Source organism: Toxoplasma gondii, chromosome XII (genome assembly GCF_000006565.2).
Source record: "Toxoplasma gondii ME49 chromosome XII, whole genome shotgun sequence".
Lineage (NCBI taxonomy): Eukaryota > Apicomplexa > Conoidasida > Eucoccidiorida > Sarcocystidae > Toxoplasma > Toxoplasma gondii.
Genome location: NC_031480.1, coordinates 637,068 through 652,811, shown reverse-complemented (window position 1 = coordinate 652,811; position 15,744 = coordinate 637,068). Strand labels below are relative to the sequence as shown.

The 15,744-nt window shown below is 51.6% G+C and overlaps 3 protein-coding genes across 3 annotated transcripts; 1 reads left to right on the top strand and 2 right to left on the bottom strand.

Moving 5' to 3' along the window:
* Positions 1-10,869, top strand: TGME49_219790 (pre-mRNA processing factor PRP3). The gene is made up of 15 exons (XM_002370690.2): positions 1-1,015; positions 1,596-2,276; positions 2,737-2,856; positions 3,317-3,577; positions 3,810-3,896; positions 4,762-4,862; positions 5,418-5,482; positions 6,236-6,309; positions 6,671-6,799; positions 7,347-7,424; positions 7,941-8,025; positions 8,247-8,344; positions 8,718-8,771; positions 9,586-9,678; positions 10,176-10,869. The coding sequence occupies exons 1-15, from the start codon at positions 911-913 to the stop codon at positions 10,227-10,229; spliced, it is 2,085 nt and encodes a 694-aa protein (XP_002370731.1). The 5' UTR covers positions 1-910; the 3' UTR covers positions 10,230-10,869.
* Positions 38-645, bottom strand: TGME49_219780 (hypothetical protein; the record flags this gene model as incomplete). The annotated part of the gene is made up of 1 exon (XM_002370689.2): positions 38-645. The coding sequence occupies one exon, from the start codon at positions 643-645 to the stop codon at positions 337-339; it is 309 nt and encodes a 102-aa protein (XP_002370730.1). The 3' UTR covers positions 38-336.
* A 54-nt stretch (positions 10,870-10,923) lies between the features above and the next one.
* Positions 10,924-15,667, bottom strand: TGME49_219800 (vacuolar ATP synthase subunit b, putative). Its single transcript, XM_002370691.2, has 3 exons — positions 14,389-15,667; positions 12,820-13,824; positions 10,924-12,166 (listed from the first exon to the last, which is right to left on the bottom strand). Exons 1-3 carry the CDS (start codon positions 14,590-14,592, stop codon positions 11,858-11,860), a joined length of 1,518 nt encoding a protein of 505 aa, XP_002370732.1. The 5' UTR covers positions 14,593-15,667; the 3' UTR covers positions 10,924-11,857.
* Positions 15,668-15,744: the final 77 nt, after the last annotated feature.

The window sequence follows — 15,744 nt, the reverse complement described above, 5'->3', positions numbered from 1 at the left end:
GAGACGACGAAGGCGAGGGGTCCGTATCTGTTTCCCAGCGAAGGCGAATTCTCTGTCCTCTTTTTCAACATATTTTCCAGCAGAGTCTCCCGCAGAAGATCTGCGAGTCTGCACTTTCGCCCCCTTCCTCTCTGGGGTGCACTGCGTCTTTGTTTCCAACTAAAAAGTTTCTCTTGGACGAGGAATCGCGGAAGAAGCGCAACTGCTTCTTTGCCTCTCTTTTCCCCTCTGCTTCGTTGCCTCCTTGTTTCTTTCTGTCTCCTTCTCCTTCCCCTTTCTCTGCTTCACCTCTCCTTCCCTGTTCTCTTCCGTCTCTCTGCTTCTCCCCGCTTGCTTCTATCGCCGCTTCTCTTTGCCTTCCTCTCTCGCCGTCTTTGTCGTTACTTGTTCTTCTCTCTCCTGAATCTCGAGGAGGACCTCGCCTTTGGGCTCTTCCGTCTCCTCCTCCCCGTCTTTGCTTTGTCTTCGCTCTCCCCACTTGCTCCTTTCCTCTTTCTTCTGTTCTGTGTTTGCATCTTCTGCGCGCTTGGGAGCTTTTTCTCTTGGGCTGCGCTTCGGCCTCTTCTTCGCCGCAGAAGGTCTCTTTGTTTCCAGGAAAGCTGAAGAGTTTCTTCTGCGGCCCTCCCTGTCGTCGAGTTCTCTCATCCGGCGTTCCTTCTCCTCTCGCTTCCTTGGAGTCGTCGTCTCCCTCTCCTTCTCTCTCTCGGTCGCCTCGTGTCTGCTTTTCTCTGTGTTCACTGCGTCGCCTTGAGATCCAGAGGCAAGAAAACTTCCCTTGCGTCCTCTCCGCCGTCTGGCAGCTGAGGCGCAGATCGGCGCGGGCGTCGTCTCCCTTCAGGACCAAGGAGCGAGGCGCAGAAGAAGAGACAGGCGTCGCATCGGCTTTTCTCTCGAAACGAACACAAAGGACATGGAGGGACATCAGGACCAAGTGGGGGCAGCGAAGCTCAGAGAGGAGCAGGCAGGAGCTGATGAAAACTCGAAGAAGCCGAGACGAACGCGATGGGGAGCTCCAGTAAGAACCTTTTCACTGTTTCTCCGTTGCTTCGCCTCTCCTTGTGCTTCCTCTTTCCAGCGAGTCCTGCTTCCCGTTGTCAAATGCGCTTGAGTGGGTGTGTCAGGCTGCCTTTCTCTCTCTTTCTTGTTCCTCTGTCTCCCTCTTTCCCCGTCTATCTCTCCGCTCTTGCCTTTCCGTCTCCCCCTCCAGAAACCTTTGTTCCTCGCCTCGCCTCCCCCTGCGTCTTCGCTTCCTACGCACTCGACCCGGGCGGTTCGTCTTCTCCCTCCTCCTTTCTCCCTTGCTCTCTGCTGTGTGTCTCCTTTCTCTCCTCTCTCTCCTTTCTCTCCTCTCTCTCCTCTCTCTCCTTTCTCTCCTCTCTCTCCTCTCTCTCCTCTCTCTCTTCTTTGTCCTCTCTCACCTCTCTCTCCTCTCTTCCCCGCGCGCTTCACAGTCGCTCTCCGCGCTCCGTGCCCTGTGCATGTCCCCGCATATCTTGTCTCCCGCGTTCCACGCCCTCTTCGGCTTCATCATTTCATCATTCACCCGCTTCCTCGCGCGCCACCTGGTCTCTTGACTCCTGCTGAACTTTGTACAGGCCGCCGACCAGACGTCGGCTTCCTCCCCCGCTGCTCCTGCGGCGGCTGCTGGCGCCGCGGCGCTTCCGCCTTCGCTGTCGTCGTCCCTGCAGGCCGCGGCGGGTGCGGCGCGACAGGCACTGGAGAAGGCAAAGCGAGCGGCGCTGATTCAGAAGCAGATCCAGGAGCAGCTGAAGGCCTGTCAAGGCCTGGAGGCGACTCAGCGCCCGCGCGGCCCTGCCGCAGCCGCTGCGGAACTGACTGGCGAGAAAGCCGGCGCGGCTTCCTCCGTCGCAGCCGCGCAAGCCACGGCGCTGGCCGCGGCCGCGAAGGCGAAGCGCGACCAGCTCGGAGCCGCGGCGTCCGCGGGAGGCGAGGCGCAGCCGCTGACGCTGCGCGCGCTGTTGGGCGTAGCGGAAAGCAGGCAGGAGGTGGGCGCGCCGGTGGCGGATCCAAGCGAACGCCAGAGGCAACTGTTTGTGATGCTTCACGAGCAGCAACTGAAGAAGAAGCAGGAGGCGGAAGAGGCGGAGAAGCTCAAGCAAGAAAAACTGGCAGCCGCCCTCAAGGCGCGGCCCCGACCTTTGCGCTTCGACCAGTTCGGTAGAGAAATCGACGAAGAAGGAAAAGTCGTTCCCCTCCAGAAACGCACCATCGTCAGCGACCTCAAAATCAACCGCAGAGCGCAGAACGAAGGAAAGGTCGGTGTCCAGGAACCCAGAAAAACAAACGGAGAGGGAGAAAGAAAAAGACGGGAAAGAAGAAGAAGACGGGAGAGAAGAAGAGAGAGAAGGAGTGGAAGAATGAAAACACACAGAGAAAGAGAGAACTAGACGGGGAACTCAAGTCATTGTGGAACAAGAGATAACCTGAAAGAGAGTCTACGTGAGGGGGGACCGACGGAGGCGTGTGAAGTGACTCGCGTCTGCAGAGGAGCGAGCGCGTTTTGAGGCCAAGTCGCGTTGACTCTCGTCCCCTTCCTTCCAGGCGGCCTTGTTGTCTCTCGTCTCCCTCCGCTTGCTTTCCACGCTCGCGATTTCTCTCCTCCGTCGTCGCATCTCGGACTCGACCTGGCGCCTCGTCTTGTTCAGAGCTCCGTCTTCCGATTCGCTTTTCAGTTGCTGCGTGGAGTTCGTTGTGTCGCCGACTTTGTGTTTTCAGATTGAAGAGGCAGCGAAGGCTTTAGGTGCTGCTGCTGGAGTCCGGGAAACTGTTATCGAGGACATCACGGAGCAGCCTTGGTTTGACCCGTCGATTCCGGTCAAGACGGCCCGAAACAAGGTCCGTTTCCCATTTTACATTCTTTCTGCTTCTAGTCCTTTTTCGTTTTTTCTGTGCCTCTCATCTTCTCCTTTTTCCGCCTCTCCACTTCCTCTCTTCCCCCGTCGTTCTTCTCTTCTTCTCCCTTCTTCCTTTCTCTTCCGGTGCCTTCTCTTCTGCCTCCTTCTTCTCTTCTCCTTCCGTTTCTTTCCCCCCTCTCTCCGTCTTCATTTCTTCCTTTCTCTTCCCGTGCCTTCTGTTCTGCCTCCTTCTTCTCTTCTCCTTCCGTTTCTTTCCCCCCTCTCTCCGTCTCCATTTCTTCCTTTCTCTTCCCGTGCCTTCTGTTCTGCCTCCTTCTTCTCTTCTCCTTCCGTTTCTTTCCCCCCTCTCTCCGTCTCCATTTCTTCCTTTCTCTTCCCGTGCCTTCTCTTCTGCCTCCTTCTTCTCTTCTCACTCCCTGTCTCTCCGTGCGTTGCTGCAGAGGAAGAGGAAGGCGCTCGAGTTCGTGGAGGCTGGGCGTTACATCCAGCAGGAGCAGCAGATGCTCCACCACCATCACGTGATGGAGAAGAGGGCCGAACGAGAGCGAGAGCGAGAGCACGGCGGCGAGAGTCAAAGCTTGAAGGGCAGACCCGCAGGCGACGGCACGCATGCAGACGCCCAGTGTTCCGCACCAGCTGCGGGGTCTCCTGTTCAGAAGGAGGAGGACGAACAGACCCCGGAGTTCTCGGCGAAAATTTGGGTATACAGAGACAGAACGACCGACTCGGAGAGCTGTTCGTCTCGTCTGGGTGTGGTTGCGTTTTGTTGTTCTCTCTGCGGCCAGCAGCAGTGCTTCAGACGCGTATCGAGGCTGTCTCCTCTTTATTTCGCTGTCTCCTCTTTTTTCGCTCTGTCCTCTTTTTTCGCTCTGTCCTCTTTATTTCGCTGTCTCCTCTTTTTTCGCTCTGCTCTGCATCTGCTCCTTCCTGCAGGCCGCGCAGCCACCTAGCGTCGAACCGTGGGATGCGTGTATCCTCAAGGTGGACGCCTCCCGTCCGGACGAGATTCTTCCTCAGGAGGTAAGCGAAGAGCACACGACGCACACGGGCGCGCCAGACGCGTTCGAAATATACATGTCCATGCAGTCTTTCCAAATCTGGAGAGAGAGTGAGAGAAAGAACGCAAGCGCTTGAGGGGTGATATGAAAGACACTTTCGTTGTCGCTATATCTATACATATACAGGTAGATGTAGACATGCATATATTTAAATTGATACAAAGCTGTGGGTATCCGTCCAGAGACAGAGGGAGAGAACAGCTCTGTGCAGTGACGCGGGAGAGTCTTACAGTCGTTCACGTAGACATCTCTAGACGAACTGGGTGTGTGTGTGGAGGAGGAAGGTCAGAAGTAGTGGAGCATTTCCAGGGTCTCTGGACTGCTGGGAGATTGTTGCAAGTGCATGTTTGCTCTCTTCGCTGAAGGAGCAAAGGCGCAGCCTCGAAAGACTCACGTCAGTCAGGGAGTCTTCCAAGTACGCCGTAGATTCCTGTGAGATTTAGGAAAAACAGAGCTCAGGCGACCTCCTCGTCGACTGAGAAAACGTTCCTCTTGTAACAGACCCAAAGAGTAACTTTGTCACTGATTTTCGCCGTGGAGAACGTTTCCATCATTTCCAAACTTGTCCGCCTTGGTCGGAGTTGAAGGCGCTTATTCGCGAGAGACTTGCTTTCCTTCCGGTTGTTCTTGACTCGCTACTCGAGACTTAACTTTCTGGACTTCACGGTGTATCGCCGAGAATAGAGTAGCGTGGAAAAGGAAAAGTTGAGGGGTGTCGGATTTGAAACTCAGCGCTTTGTGCTGCCAGACGCACAACCTGAGGAGTCGTGGTGAAGAGCAGTCATGAACTCATGAACTCTCGTCTTCGTCTCGACCTGCTTTTCCAGGACGCCTTAGACAACCTTGTGGAGCACCCCGTTCCTGTGAGGCCTGTGCTCGACGCGTCGACAAATGTCATCATCAACATGTATCTGACCAAACAAGAACGGTGAGACAAACAGCTGCATGCAGAAAACATGCAGAAAACACACAGCTTCCTCACATACCTATGTGTATTGAGGTGTGGATTGATCCTTCTGTCCATCTACACCTGTGCACAGAGACTCATACATACCCGGATACATTTATATATATATATATATATATATACATACATATATAGGTGGCGAGATGTGTGTTTATATGTGAATGTGTGCGTGTGCATGCATTAGTCGATACAAGATGATATATGTATATGTATATATATATATATATATATATATATATATGGGTGTAGAAGTAGGCAGACGGCAGACACTAATAGATGATAGACGGATAAGTTTAAACTCAGGTATACGTGGGTTTGGAAGGCTTTGTGGTGAAAAGAGTTGAAGGCTTTTGTGCATTTTCTGTGCTGGTGTGGCTTGGGGTGTAGAATATGTGTGTGAGTTCGCATGTCGACTTTGGATTGCTCTGCCGCGTTCGTTTCTGGAGGGTCGCGGCCGTTGCGGGTCTCTTTCCTGATTGTTCACTCGTCTTTGTTGCTGTTTGCTCCTGTCTCCAGAAAGAAGCTGCGGCGTCGGAAGCGTCAGGAGAAGGAGAGAGAAAAACAAGACAAAATACGCATGGGTACTGCCTTCTCTGCGCGAGTCGCAGCCGAGAGAAAAGAGAGAGAGCGGCCTTTGCTGCGGTCGTGAAAAGTGACCTGTGCTCGGTTCCTTCGCTCCTCTTCACATGTAGAAACAGTCACTGCGGACTGAAAACCGAAGCCACCGGGGAGAGTCGATCCCTGCGCGAAAGAGGCTGGAAACACAAATATGTATTATACACAGTTTTTATAGTATATATATATATATATTATACATTCTGTGTATGGTGTTGTATTATACGTTTCATTTGTAACATGTATCAGAACGCTTGTGGAAGCTCCTGGACGCCAGAGCGAAAATAGACACTCACACACATGCACAACCGCGCGAAAATCTTGCAATGTTATCTATATTTGGCCGTATCCATCGCAGCACAAATATATATATATATATATATATATATATATACATACCCATATACTTATATATATATATACCCATATACTTATATATATATATATATATATATTCGGCCACCTCTGTATGTGTTTGTGTCTCTGCATCTTTTTTATGGAGCGTATGCTTTCGCTTGCATGCTTTGTCCTACGTTTGTGACAACGGCGGTCTGCATGTCGCTCACTGCGTGCAGACGCGCTTGTGTGTCGTTGTGGGAGATTGTCGACTTTTTAAAGAAGGGAACTTCATCAGGGTCGAATTTTTTTTGTCGCGCCCGCTTCAAGAGGGACTTTCATTCTGAACGTTTTAGAGGACGCAACATGTTTGTTTTTTTCAGGCCTCATGCCGCCGCCGCCTCCGAAAGTGAAGCTCACCAACTTGATGAGGGTCCTTGGAGACCAGGCTGTCGCAGTACGTTTTCGGATCTCTGCGATGTGTCTGTCTTCTCTTTATGCACTGTTGAAAAAGGAAATTCTAGATCTGACTTCTCATCGGTCGACAGTGTGGGCTTCCTATCTGCGTTTCTTCCCTCGCTACTTTTTCTCTTCTCTTCTTCTTCGTTATCTTCCTTCTCTTTTTCCTTCTCTTCTGTCTCTTTGCTTCCTTCGAGCCTTCGTCTTCGCGTCGCCTGTTGTTTTCCAGTTTCTCTCGTCTCTCTCTGTCTCTGCCTGGCTCCCGGGAGCGTCGACGCGCTTTCGAATGGCGTCGCCTGGAAACGAGGTCTGTCGACTTTGAGCGTCGAGCCTCGCGTTGTTTTTTCTTTTCTGTCCAGGACCCTTCGAAAGTCGAGAAGGAGGTGCGAGAACAAATGGAGAAGCGACTGAAAGACCACGAAGCGCGGAACGAAGCCCGCAAGCTCGCGCCGGAAGTCCGCAGCAAAAAGCACGCAGCCAAATGGCAGGTTCGCAAAAATCAAAAAAACCTTCTTCACGCCAAGTTCACTCCATCGACTTCAAACGCATTCAAAAGTCCCCTCCCCACAGCTACAAAAACCATTTTATGCATGCAGTTGATATATACACGGAAACATAGATCTCGATTTGTATCTCTGTGTGTGAAGGCATCCTAGGAGATGCATCGAAAGTGCATAGATGCATGTATGCTTGGAGTTGCATAGGTCTAATTGTGTGCAAGGATGTACAAAGGCATGGGTGAAGGTCTGTAAATGCATGTATGTGCGCGCCTGTGCGTACACAGACGTAGCTATACTTTAAGTTTGTGTGAGAGACGCAGCAGAGATGCAACGCCCCGGCGAGTGCATGCAGAGATTTACGGAGTTCCGGTCGTCAACTGCATGCGTAGTCACGAGCCTTCGCATGGGTGGCAAGTGTTCTTCACAGTGCCTGGCTTACGCGAGGTCGATATTGTCCCCTCCTATACTTTTTTCCATGTTCTTTCATCTTTTCTCTCTCTTTTTCTGCGTTCTCTCCTTCTCTTGCGATGCCCAGAAGAAGCCCCACAGCGGGGAGTTCCACGTACTCCTTTTCTGCCTCAAAGACCTAACCAACAAACGGCATCTGTACAAAGTAAGAAACATGAAAATCTCTGCAGACATTCACTCCCGTGCTTCCGTCTCCATGCATATATATATATAGATATATATATATATAAGTATAGTTTCATGTGTTTATAAAGAGATATATACATAGATGCATGCGTATGTTCGAATGCATGGTGTATGCGTAACGCGCTCGATATATTTTGTATGTTAAGCGTGGAAGAGGCAAAATGGAAGGAAAGAGATATCGCGTACGCCATGTTTTTCCATGAAGATGGAAAATGCAGTTCTCTGCACAACAAGTGAGACATGTGTGCTTGCTGCCAAAACTCTCCACCCAGACGCCTCTGCATGCACCCATTTATGTATGTATGTATATATATATATATATTTGTGTGCTTATGCATGCATGGGTGAAACTGTTTGAGTTCATGTGCGTGTAGATCCGGAGAGAGTTTCTTTTGTTGGAAGGTTGGAGGTGTTTCGACTGTGGCGATTTCATTCGTTTCAGAAAAGCCTTGTTTTTTCTGTGTCTTGTTTGCAGGTGGACATCAACGCGCAGCAACTCCACCTGGCAGGCGTCGCAGTCATTTGCCCCAGTTCTCTTAAAACTATTGTTGTTGTCGAAGGTGAGTCGTCTTTGCTTCACTCTCCCTTCGTTTTCTTCTGAGAGCAGGTGCGTTCTTCTTTGTCTTGTCTGTCTCTCCCTTCGTTTCTCTCATGCATGTTTCTCTTCTGTTTTCTTTCGTTTCCTTTCCTGTTGATCCTTGAGTTGCACCCGTGTGGACTCCTTCTTCCGTGTGCCTTCGCTTTTTTCACCTGAGAGCCTCCCTGTTGTTGAGAGTTCCAGGTTCGCTGATCTCCATCAAGAGATTTCGCAGCCTCATGATGAGGCGCATCAAGTGGCGCGAACTGGAAGGCAGCACAGCCGTCAACGACGACGATGACGTGAGCCCCAAGCGCAGAAAGAAGCAAAACGAAAGACGGAGGGAAACGCGGCAGGAAAGAGAGAGGAAAGACAGCAGGAAAGAGGGGACTGAGGCAACAAGGAACGTGGACAAACAGAGCTACAAAAAAGAAGCAGTGTGTTGGTTCTGCTCGTGTCATCGACATGCGACTCTGAAAGGAAAGAGTAGCAAGCCGTGAGGAGAAGCCGACGCGCGACGACTCTCGTCCCTGTTCGAAGTTTCTGCACCTTGGAATCTAGAGTTTCTTCTCTGTGGCTGTCTGTTGCACGCGTCCCCTCGAGCCGCTCCTTTTTGTCTTGAGGTCGTTTCCTCTTTCTCAGTCTCTCCCCTCTTCTTCTCGTTCTCCCATGCAGGATGAAGACGAGAAGCCGGAAGCAGACGACGAGAGCTGCTGTCTTGTTTGGCAGGTAAAAGTTCAAAAGGCCGGGAAGTGATGTCGTCGTCGACTTGGGAGAGAAGGCACTGCCTGCACCGAATCGGGAGATTGCGAGACCACACAGGCAGCGGTGGAGACAGTCTAACCACGACAGGGAAAAGAAGGAAACTTTCCGTGGAGTTTCCTGCAGAGAACGGCCTGTGTCTCTGTTCTTTCATCGTGGAGACAAAACGAAAAACTCAAAGATTCGCAGCCAGGGCCAAGAAGCCCGAGAAAACGTCTCAAACGGAGTTTTCTTTCCAAAACGATTCACATTCCAAATTCCTACTTCCCTTATGGCTTGTATACTTGAGTATGGACAGATAGAGAAGTAAACTAGGCGTATACATGTACATTCGCATGTACACACATACATACGTACATACGTACATAGATCTATGTTTGTACATGTAAGTGTATTTATGGATACATGAGTCTACAGGTACGTGTGCGTTTTTGACAGTGTCTTCAAGATGTAGACAACAGAGAAATGTCGATGAGACGCGTGAAAGTGTATGGAGAAAAAGTACTCGCAAAACGTATGGGGGAATGTGTGAATCGACGCCTTTTTTTTGCTGCCGCTGAGCGCGGGGACAGCGAGCGAACGCAGGCGTTTTTCGTCCAAACGTTTCTCCACTGTCCTGGGAGTTCCCCTGCGTGTTTGCGGGATTCCATCGGCGACTGGCCAGTCCGTACGATTTCACCTCCACGAGTCTACGGGCACTGAGAGTCGAGGCTGGAACGCCCGCAGGAAAACTGAAGAAAAGTATCAGCGCGACGCGTCTGTGGCGGCTTCGTTTCTGCAGGGCACAGTGCGAACAAACAGCTTCTCCGGATGGAAAATCCACCGCGTAGCTGGCGAGGCAGATGGGAGGAAAATCTTCAAACTCGCGCATGTGGTGAGAGATGGAGAGAAAAAAGAGACGCAGAGGAGGAGAAACGGAAAAACGAGAGACCAACGAGAGGACGAGACAGAAGAGAGGGGTCTCGGACTGTTCTCTGCACTGGCTTGCGGTATGGGCGAGGCACACCAGCTAGAAAATGTGAACGCGCCCAAGCCTCAAGATGAAAAGCGACGTTTTTTTCGAAGGAAAAAGATGTGTGCAACGCTTTCACGCATGCATGCGAGCGTGCATGTGAACGTCTTCAGCGACAAGAAGATCCTTTGTGTGTATCTACACACGGATACTCATATATGAGTATACATGCGAATAAATACATGGGCATCCGAATCTATTTACGCAAATATATGTAAGGATATATATTTATATAGATCTATGTCTGGACATCGAGTGGTTTGATTGTTGTAGGATTGATGTCTATGATGTGAAATGGCATCTCTTTGCTTCTGCAGAAAAGTTGACCGAAACGTGTGTTGCGCATGTTTGCGTTTTAGGAGCACTACTGGGACATGGCACAAAAGTACCGTCACGTGAGCAACGATCTGTAGAAATCGTTTTTCTATGAAGAAGATCGGCTCGCTTTTTCAAAGACCCAAGGCGACTTGCTTCCCTTCGGCGAATTCTTTTCATCTTTCACCGAGTTCCCTGCATGTCTGTGTTCGCGCGACGGCGTTTTAGCGTGGACTGAAACTGCTCAACGTCGCCTGCTACGTTTTCGTGTGCTGAGGTATCCGGTGGATAAACCTTTCCTCTGCAGACTTTCAGTTTCTTGGACAAGTGCCACAACTTTGATGTTTCTTTCCTGCAAAAGTCCTTCGAGCTGTCTCGCGAGTCACGCAACTGCCTAAGAAACCTAGAATGTTTTCTCCCAGACACATTGCCGAAAGATGCGCTGTTTCCTCTGTATTCCTCTCCCTTTTCCATGTTACCGCTCTTTCTCTAGCTTTCATCATCTCTCTCTCGTGTTCCTTCTCCCTTCCTCTCCTATGTAGTTCCATCTCTCCTTTTTCCTTCTCTTTTTCTCACTCTCCTCCCCATCTTTTGCTCTCTCCTTCTCTTTCTACCTTTGCTTGCCTGTCCTTGGCTCCACCCTTTTAGCTCTTTCCCCCCAGATCGTGATCTTTCTTTCTCTTTTCTCTGTCCTCGACCTTTATTTTATCCCCTCCTCCGTCTTTCCTTCCTTCCAGTGTTTCCTTCGCGTTCTTCTTTGGAAACGAGAGGCAGAGGCCGCCCGCGTGGCTTGGCAGAAGCGCAGCGCTGACGATTGCGCGAAACGTTTATCGTTTGGTCTGGCCCTAGCGAGGGAAGAACACCGCGGAGCAAGATGTGAAGAAGAGAGCCGGGCAGAGAACACACCGGGGGAAAAACAGAGGAAGAAGAAAGACAACACGGAAAAAGACAGAAGAGAGAAAGAGAAGAAAGAGAGGGTGGGCGGAAGCACGACGAATGGAGAGAGAAGAGCCAGCAAGGTGATCTGTCCCCGGCAAAAGGCCTTTCTCTTAGCAATTTAGGAAGCACCAGTGAGCAAGTTTCTGAGTTGATTCTCCGAAAACGAGACTCGGGCAGCTCGCGGAAGAGTCACGCACTCCAAACCCAAGCAACAAAGAGGAACTCCCCTCAACTTCCACCTTCTCACTCCGCCGCTCCCATGCGGCGCTCACCTATCCATATACATATACATGAACATATATTATATGTATATAAATATACTGTAAATACATGCATTTATATATTTACATATCCACAAATATATGTCTGCACATGTGTTGAGCTGATGGTCGCTTTCGAGCTGCCTGGCGTTTTGTGGCGATGGCTTGTGAGCACGCAGCAGCAGTCAACGAAACAGCAGTTTGAGAACGGACCCGCGCGCCATGGGATACGAGCCGCTGGCTGCGTAGTCCAGCGCGAGTCCTGCAGAGCGAGACAAAAATTTTCATCGCTACAAAGCCGAGACACCCAGTTCCATACGCCTGTTTGGCGCGTTGTGCAGAGCGTGGAGACTCTCTCGCGGAGGCTCCTGCTGTCGCAACACGAGGGTCGAGTGCGAGATTCTTCTCAACTCCGTGGGCTTGACCGCGGACGCCTTCCCAGTCTTCGCGACGCGTTTTCTCCCATCCCCTTCGGTGTCTCCAAACTGGAAGCAGGCAGACTTTCCACGGAACAACGTCCGCAGATTTCATGAGGGGGGGACGCGCTTGTCGTTCCGTTCCTGTTCCTCGAGGTACTTGTCTCTGGGGTAGTACTTTCGCAGTTCTTCTTCCTTGATCTTCTTCAGCATGTCCTCGGGGAAAATACGCAGCAGCTCCCATGCAATGTCCAGTGACTGGAAGATCGTTCGGTTCTCGTACGGCCCTTGACTCAGAAGCCGGTTCTCGAATTTGTCGGTGAACTCCAGGTACAACAAGTCGTCAGGCGAGAGCGCCTCCTCGCCCACCACGGCCTTCATCGCGCGAGTATCTTGCCCGATCGCGTAGTTCGCGTACAACTGAGAACGAAAAACGCAACCTCTCGAAGAACGCGGACATGACTTTCGATGGCATGTGTGTACATGCGAGGAAATCGAGGAGTACATATCGGTGTATCCATCCCGATACAAGACATACAACACATACAAGAAGTTCAGCATGCATGGGTGTATGTGTATACAGACGCGTGTATGTATGCCAAGTAAATGTGTGGCTTAATTGGTGGGTCAACGCATGCAGATGGAATTGCACGTTTTCGCAGATGCATGCAACGCGCAGGTCGTCTCTCTGCAGAGATACGAAAACGATGTGGACGAAACGAGAAAAAAGGTCGCTGGCACATCTGCGCTGGACTGCCTTCGACAAAAAAGAGGCAGCAAATACTTCCTCTCTCTCTCCTTTGTTCCTTGCGTTTTCTCCTCAGCCTCTGCGTTCTTATTTTTTCTCTTGTTTCAGTTCTTCTGTCTAAAGTATCTCTGCCTTTCTTCCTTCTGCCCCTCTTCCTTTCCTTGATGTCTCCCCGTCTGCCTCTCCTCGCTCTCTTCCATCCGTCCGCCTTCTCCCTCATTCTCTGCTTCTCGCCTGGCCGGCTTCTTTCAACCTCGCTCTCTGTTTCTCTTTCCCTCTGTCGCTCTTCCCCTCGGTCTCTCTTTCAATCGCGACGGGTCTGCACCTGGTCGGAGACTTGGGGGTGGTCTTCGCGCGTCATGCCTCGTCCGATTCCGGACTTCATGAGACGGCTGAGAGAAGGCAGCACGTTGATGGGCGGATAGATCTGTCGGTTGTGAAGGCCTCTGTCCACGAAGACTTGTCCCTCAGTGATGTACCCAGTGAGATCGGGGACCGGGTGCGTGATGTCGTCGTTGGGCATCGTGAGAATCGGGAACTGGGTGATGGATCCGTTGCGGCCCTCGACGCGACCTGCGCGCTCGTAGATGGTCGACAAGTCCGTGTACATGTAGCCAGGATAGCCTCGACGTCCAGGGACTTCCTCTCTGGCAGCTGAGACCTCTCTGAGCGCGTCGGCATACGCCGTCATGTCGGTCAGAATGACAAAGACGTGCATCTCGCGCTCGTACGCGAGGTACTCCGCAGTGGTCAGAGCGAGGCGCGGTGTGATAATGCGTTCGATGGTTGGGTCATTCGCCAGATTCAGAAACAGCGCAACGCGTTCCATGCTCCCGTTTTCCTCGAAGTCTTGTCGGAAGAAGCGCGCGGTCTCCATGTTCACACCCATCGCTCCAAAGACGACGGCGAAGTTCTCGTTCGAGTGATCCTTCACATCCTTCCCCGCGACCAGACTCGCCTGTCGGCAGATCTGCGCGCCGATCTCGTTGTGCGGCAGACCCGCGGCCGAGAAGAGCGGAATCTTCTGGCCGCGAACCACGCTGTTCATCACGTCGATCGCCGAAATCCCTGTCTGAATCATCTCTTTGGGGTACACACGACACTGAGGGTTGATCGGGCATCCGTTGATGTCCAGAAACTCCTCGGCCAGTACGCGAGGCCCGCGGTCGATCGGCTTCCCACTCCCGTTGAACGCCCGCCCCAGCATCTCTTCGCTGATCGGCATCTTCAATACGTCTCCCGTGAACTCCGCATGGCACTGGCGCGTATCGATGCCGGACGTCCCCTCAAACACTTGCACCACTGCTCGCTTCCCTCGGACTTCCAGAACCTGGAAACAGGCGGAGACCCGAGCAGAAAGGTGTCTTCTGCGCCGTCGCCGCAAGACCATGCGGAGCCGAACTCGTGAAAAGACGCGAAAAACCATGTCCATACACACTCGCACATCCGCAAGACCCAAAAGAAATACGGAACACACGCTCATGTGCACAGGCTAAAAAAACAAACGGAACGCGCGCAACGTTTTCTTCGACTCCAAGAAGGCCTATCCAGATATTTCCACTCACGCATACACACACACATATATGTATACACTTACATGTGCATGGACATATATATATATATATATATATACGTATATAGGTATATAGGTATATTTACATGGATACGTATGTATATATATATATATATATTGATATGTGCATGGATGTGCGTTATGTCTGCGTCTCCATGTCTAGATATGTGCATTTGTATTGGTGTAGAGATGTATCTCATGTTTGTATGAAAATGCAAGTGACGAGACGGGAGTCTCGAACATACGCGCTTCCAGAGGTTCACGACAGCTGTACCTGGCGCTTAAGCTCTCGAGGTGATCTCTTGACTTTTTCGCGCGTACCTGCCCCTCTCTGACGGATCCATCTCCAAGGTGGATGTTGACGATTTCATTGTACATGGGGAACTTGACATCATCGAGAATGACAAGCGGGCCTTCCACACCTGCGACCGTTCGATAGTCGAGGCGAGGAGCCACTCGGTAGTCGCGAGAAGCTGCCGCTGCATGCGCGAGCGCAGCGTCGGCCTTGGCTGCCTGAGCCGCCATTCTTGGGTCCCAGGAAAGAGCTTTGAGAATGAGAAAGGCGATTGTCAGACTGGAACGACAGAGAATGGAAGACGTCGGATGAATCCCGATAGATCGGAAGAGCCAGCTGAACGGTTACGAGAGAACACAGAGAAAAGCGAGCGTGGAAGAACCAGGAGGATTCTAGAGACGTTTTTACAGTTCGAAGGGAAATTTGGAGACGCCGAGGAGAGGAGACGTAAGAAGCTCTCTGCGATCCGAGAAACGAGACTACGTAACAGAGGCGTCGCGAGGCAGACGCAGAACAGTGAGGAGAGATATCGAGGGCACAGGGTCTCCCGACGGATCTGACAACGCAGGACGAGAGGTCTTGCAAGAGTACGGCAAAAGATTCGCAAATGAGGGGAACAAGTCCACGCAGACAGGCGTGTGTAACGGTCTGCCGAGAAACCGCGGATCGGAGCATGCAGACGTCACTACACCCCGTTTTCTAGCAGTTGGGTACGGTCTTCCTGGGCGCTGCGCACGGCAGTGTGAGGCAGAGAAGTGGTTTCTGGCCGTCGATCCAGAGTGTTTTTTCCAAAGTTCTACGAAATGTCGAGAATGCAAGGGGAACCCGCGCGCTCCAAACGCTCCGGCGCGCAGCGACTCGCGAACCCAGCAGTTTGCAGTGCCAAAAAAAGAAAACGGGAAAAGACCGCAGCGGTTCAGTCAGACCCTGCGATGAGAGCGAGAAGAAGCACACAGGGCGAACGAAAGAGCGCGAGGGGGCGCGAGGAAAAGGAGCGCAGCTCAGGAAAAGGGGGAAAAAACAGAGGCGCCGTTCTCGCTAAAGAACCCCCTGTTTGTGCGCTTCCTTGTGTCCGGAGGGGAAGAGTTCGCGCAGGTCACTAAAACTCGCATTTTCTGTAGTTACAAATCCGGTCGCCAGGGAAAAAACGAGCTTCGGAGACCTTCGAGCGCTGACAAGTGAAAATCCTCGCACGCGACAGAGCGGGAGCGTGCTTTGCCGGTAGACCACCAACACACACACGCGCCGGGGCGGCTGTGTCGCCGGTCGCGCATCCCCAACTCCTTGAAAGAGGCGCTCTTTCTCAAGAAGAGCTTCCCGTTCCTTCGGAAAAGCCTATAAACATCGGACATAACCTCTTATTTTGCAACAATTAACACACA

Coding starts and splice junctions, on each gene's coding strand:
- TGME49_219790 (XM_002370690.2), top strand. CDS start 911: ATGGAGGGACATCAGGACCAAGTGGGGGCAGCGAAGCTCAGAGAGGAG. Junction 5,483..6,235: donor ACAAGACAAAATACGCATGG/GTACTGCCTTCT, acceptor TGTTTTTTTCAG/GCCTCATGCCGCCGCCGCCT. Junction 6,800..7,346: donor AGCACGCAGCCAAATGGCAG/GTTCGCAAAAAT, acceptor TGCGATGCCCAG/AAGAAGCCCCACAGCGGGGA.
- TGME49_219800 (XM_002370691.2), bottom strand. CDS start 14,592: ATGGCGGCTCAGGCAGCCAAGGCCGACGCTGCGCTCGCGCATGCAGCG. Junction 13,825..14,388: donor GATCCGTCAGAGAGGGGCAG/GTACGCGCGAAA, acceptor GCCTGTTTCCAG/GTTCTGGAAGTCCGAGGGAA. Junction 12,167..12,819: donor ACCCCCAAGTCTCCGACCAG/GTGCAGACCCGT, acceptor TTTCGTTCTCAG/TTGTACGCGAACTACGCGAT.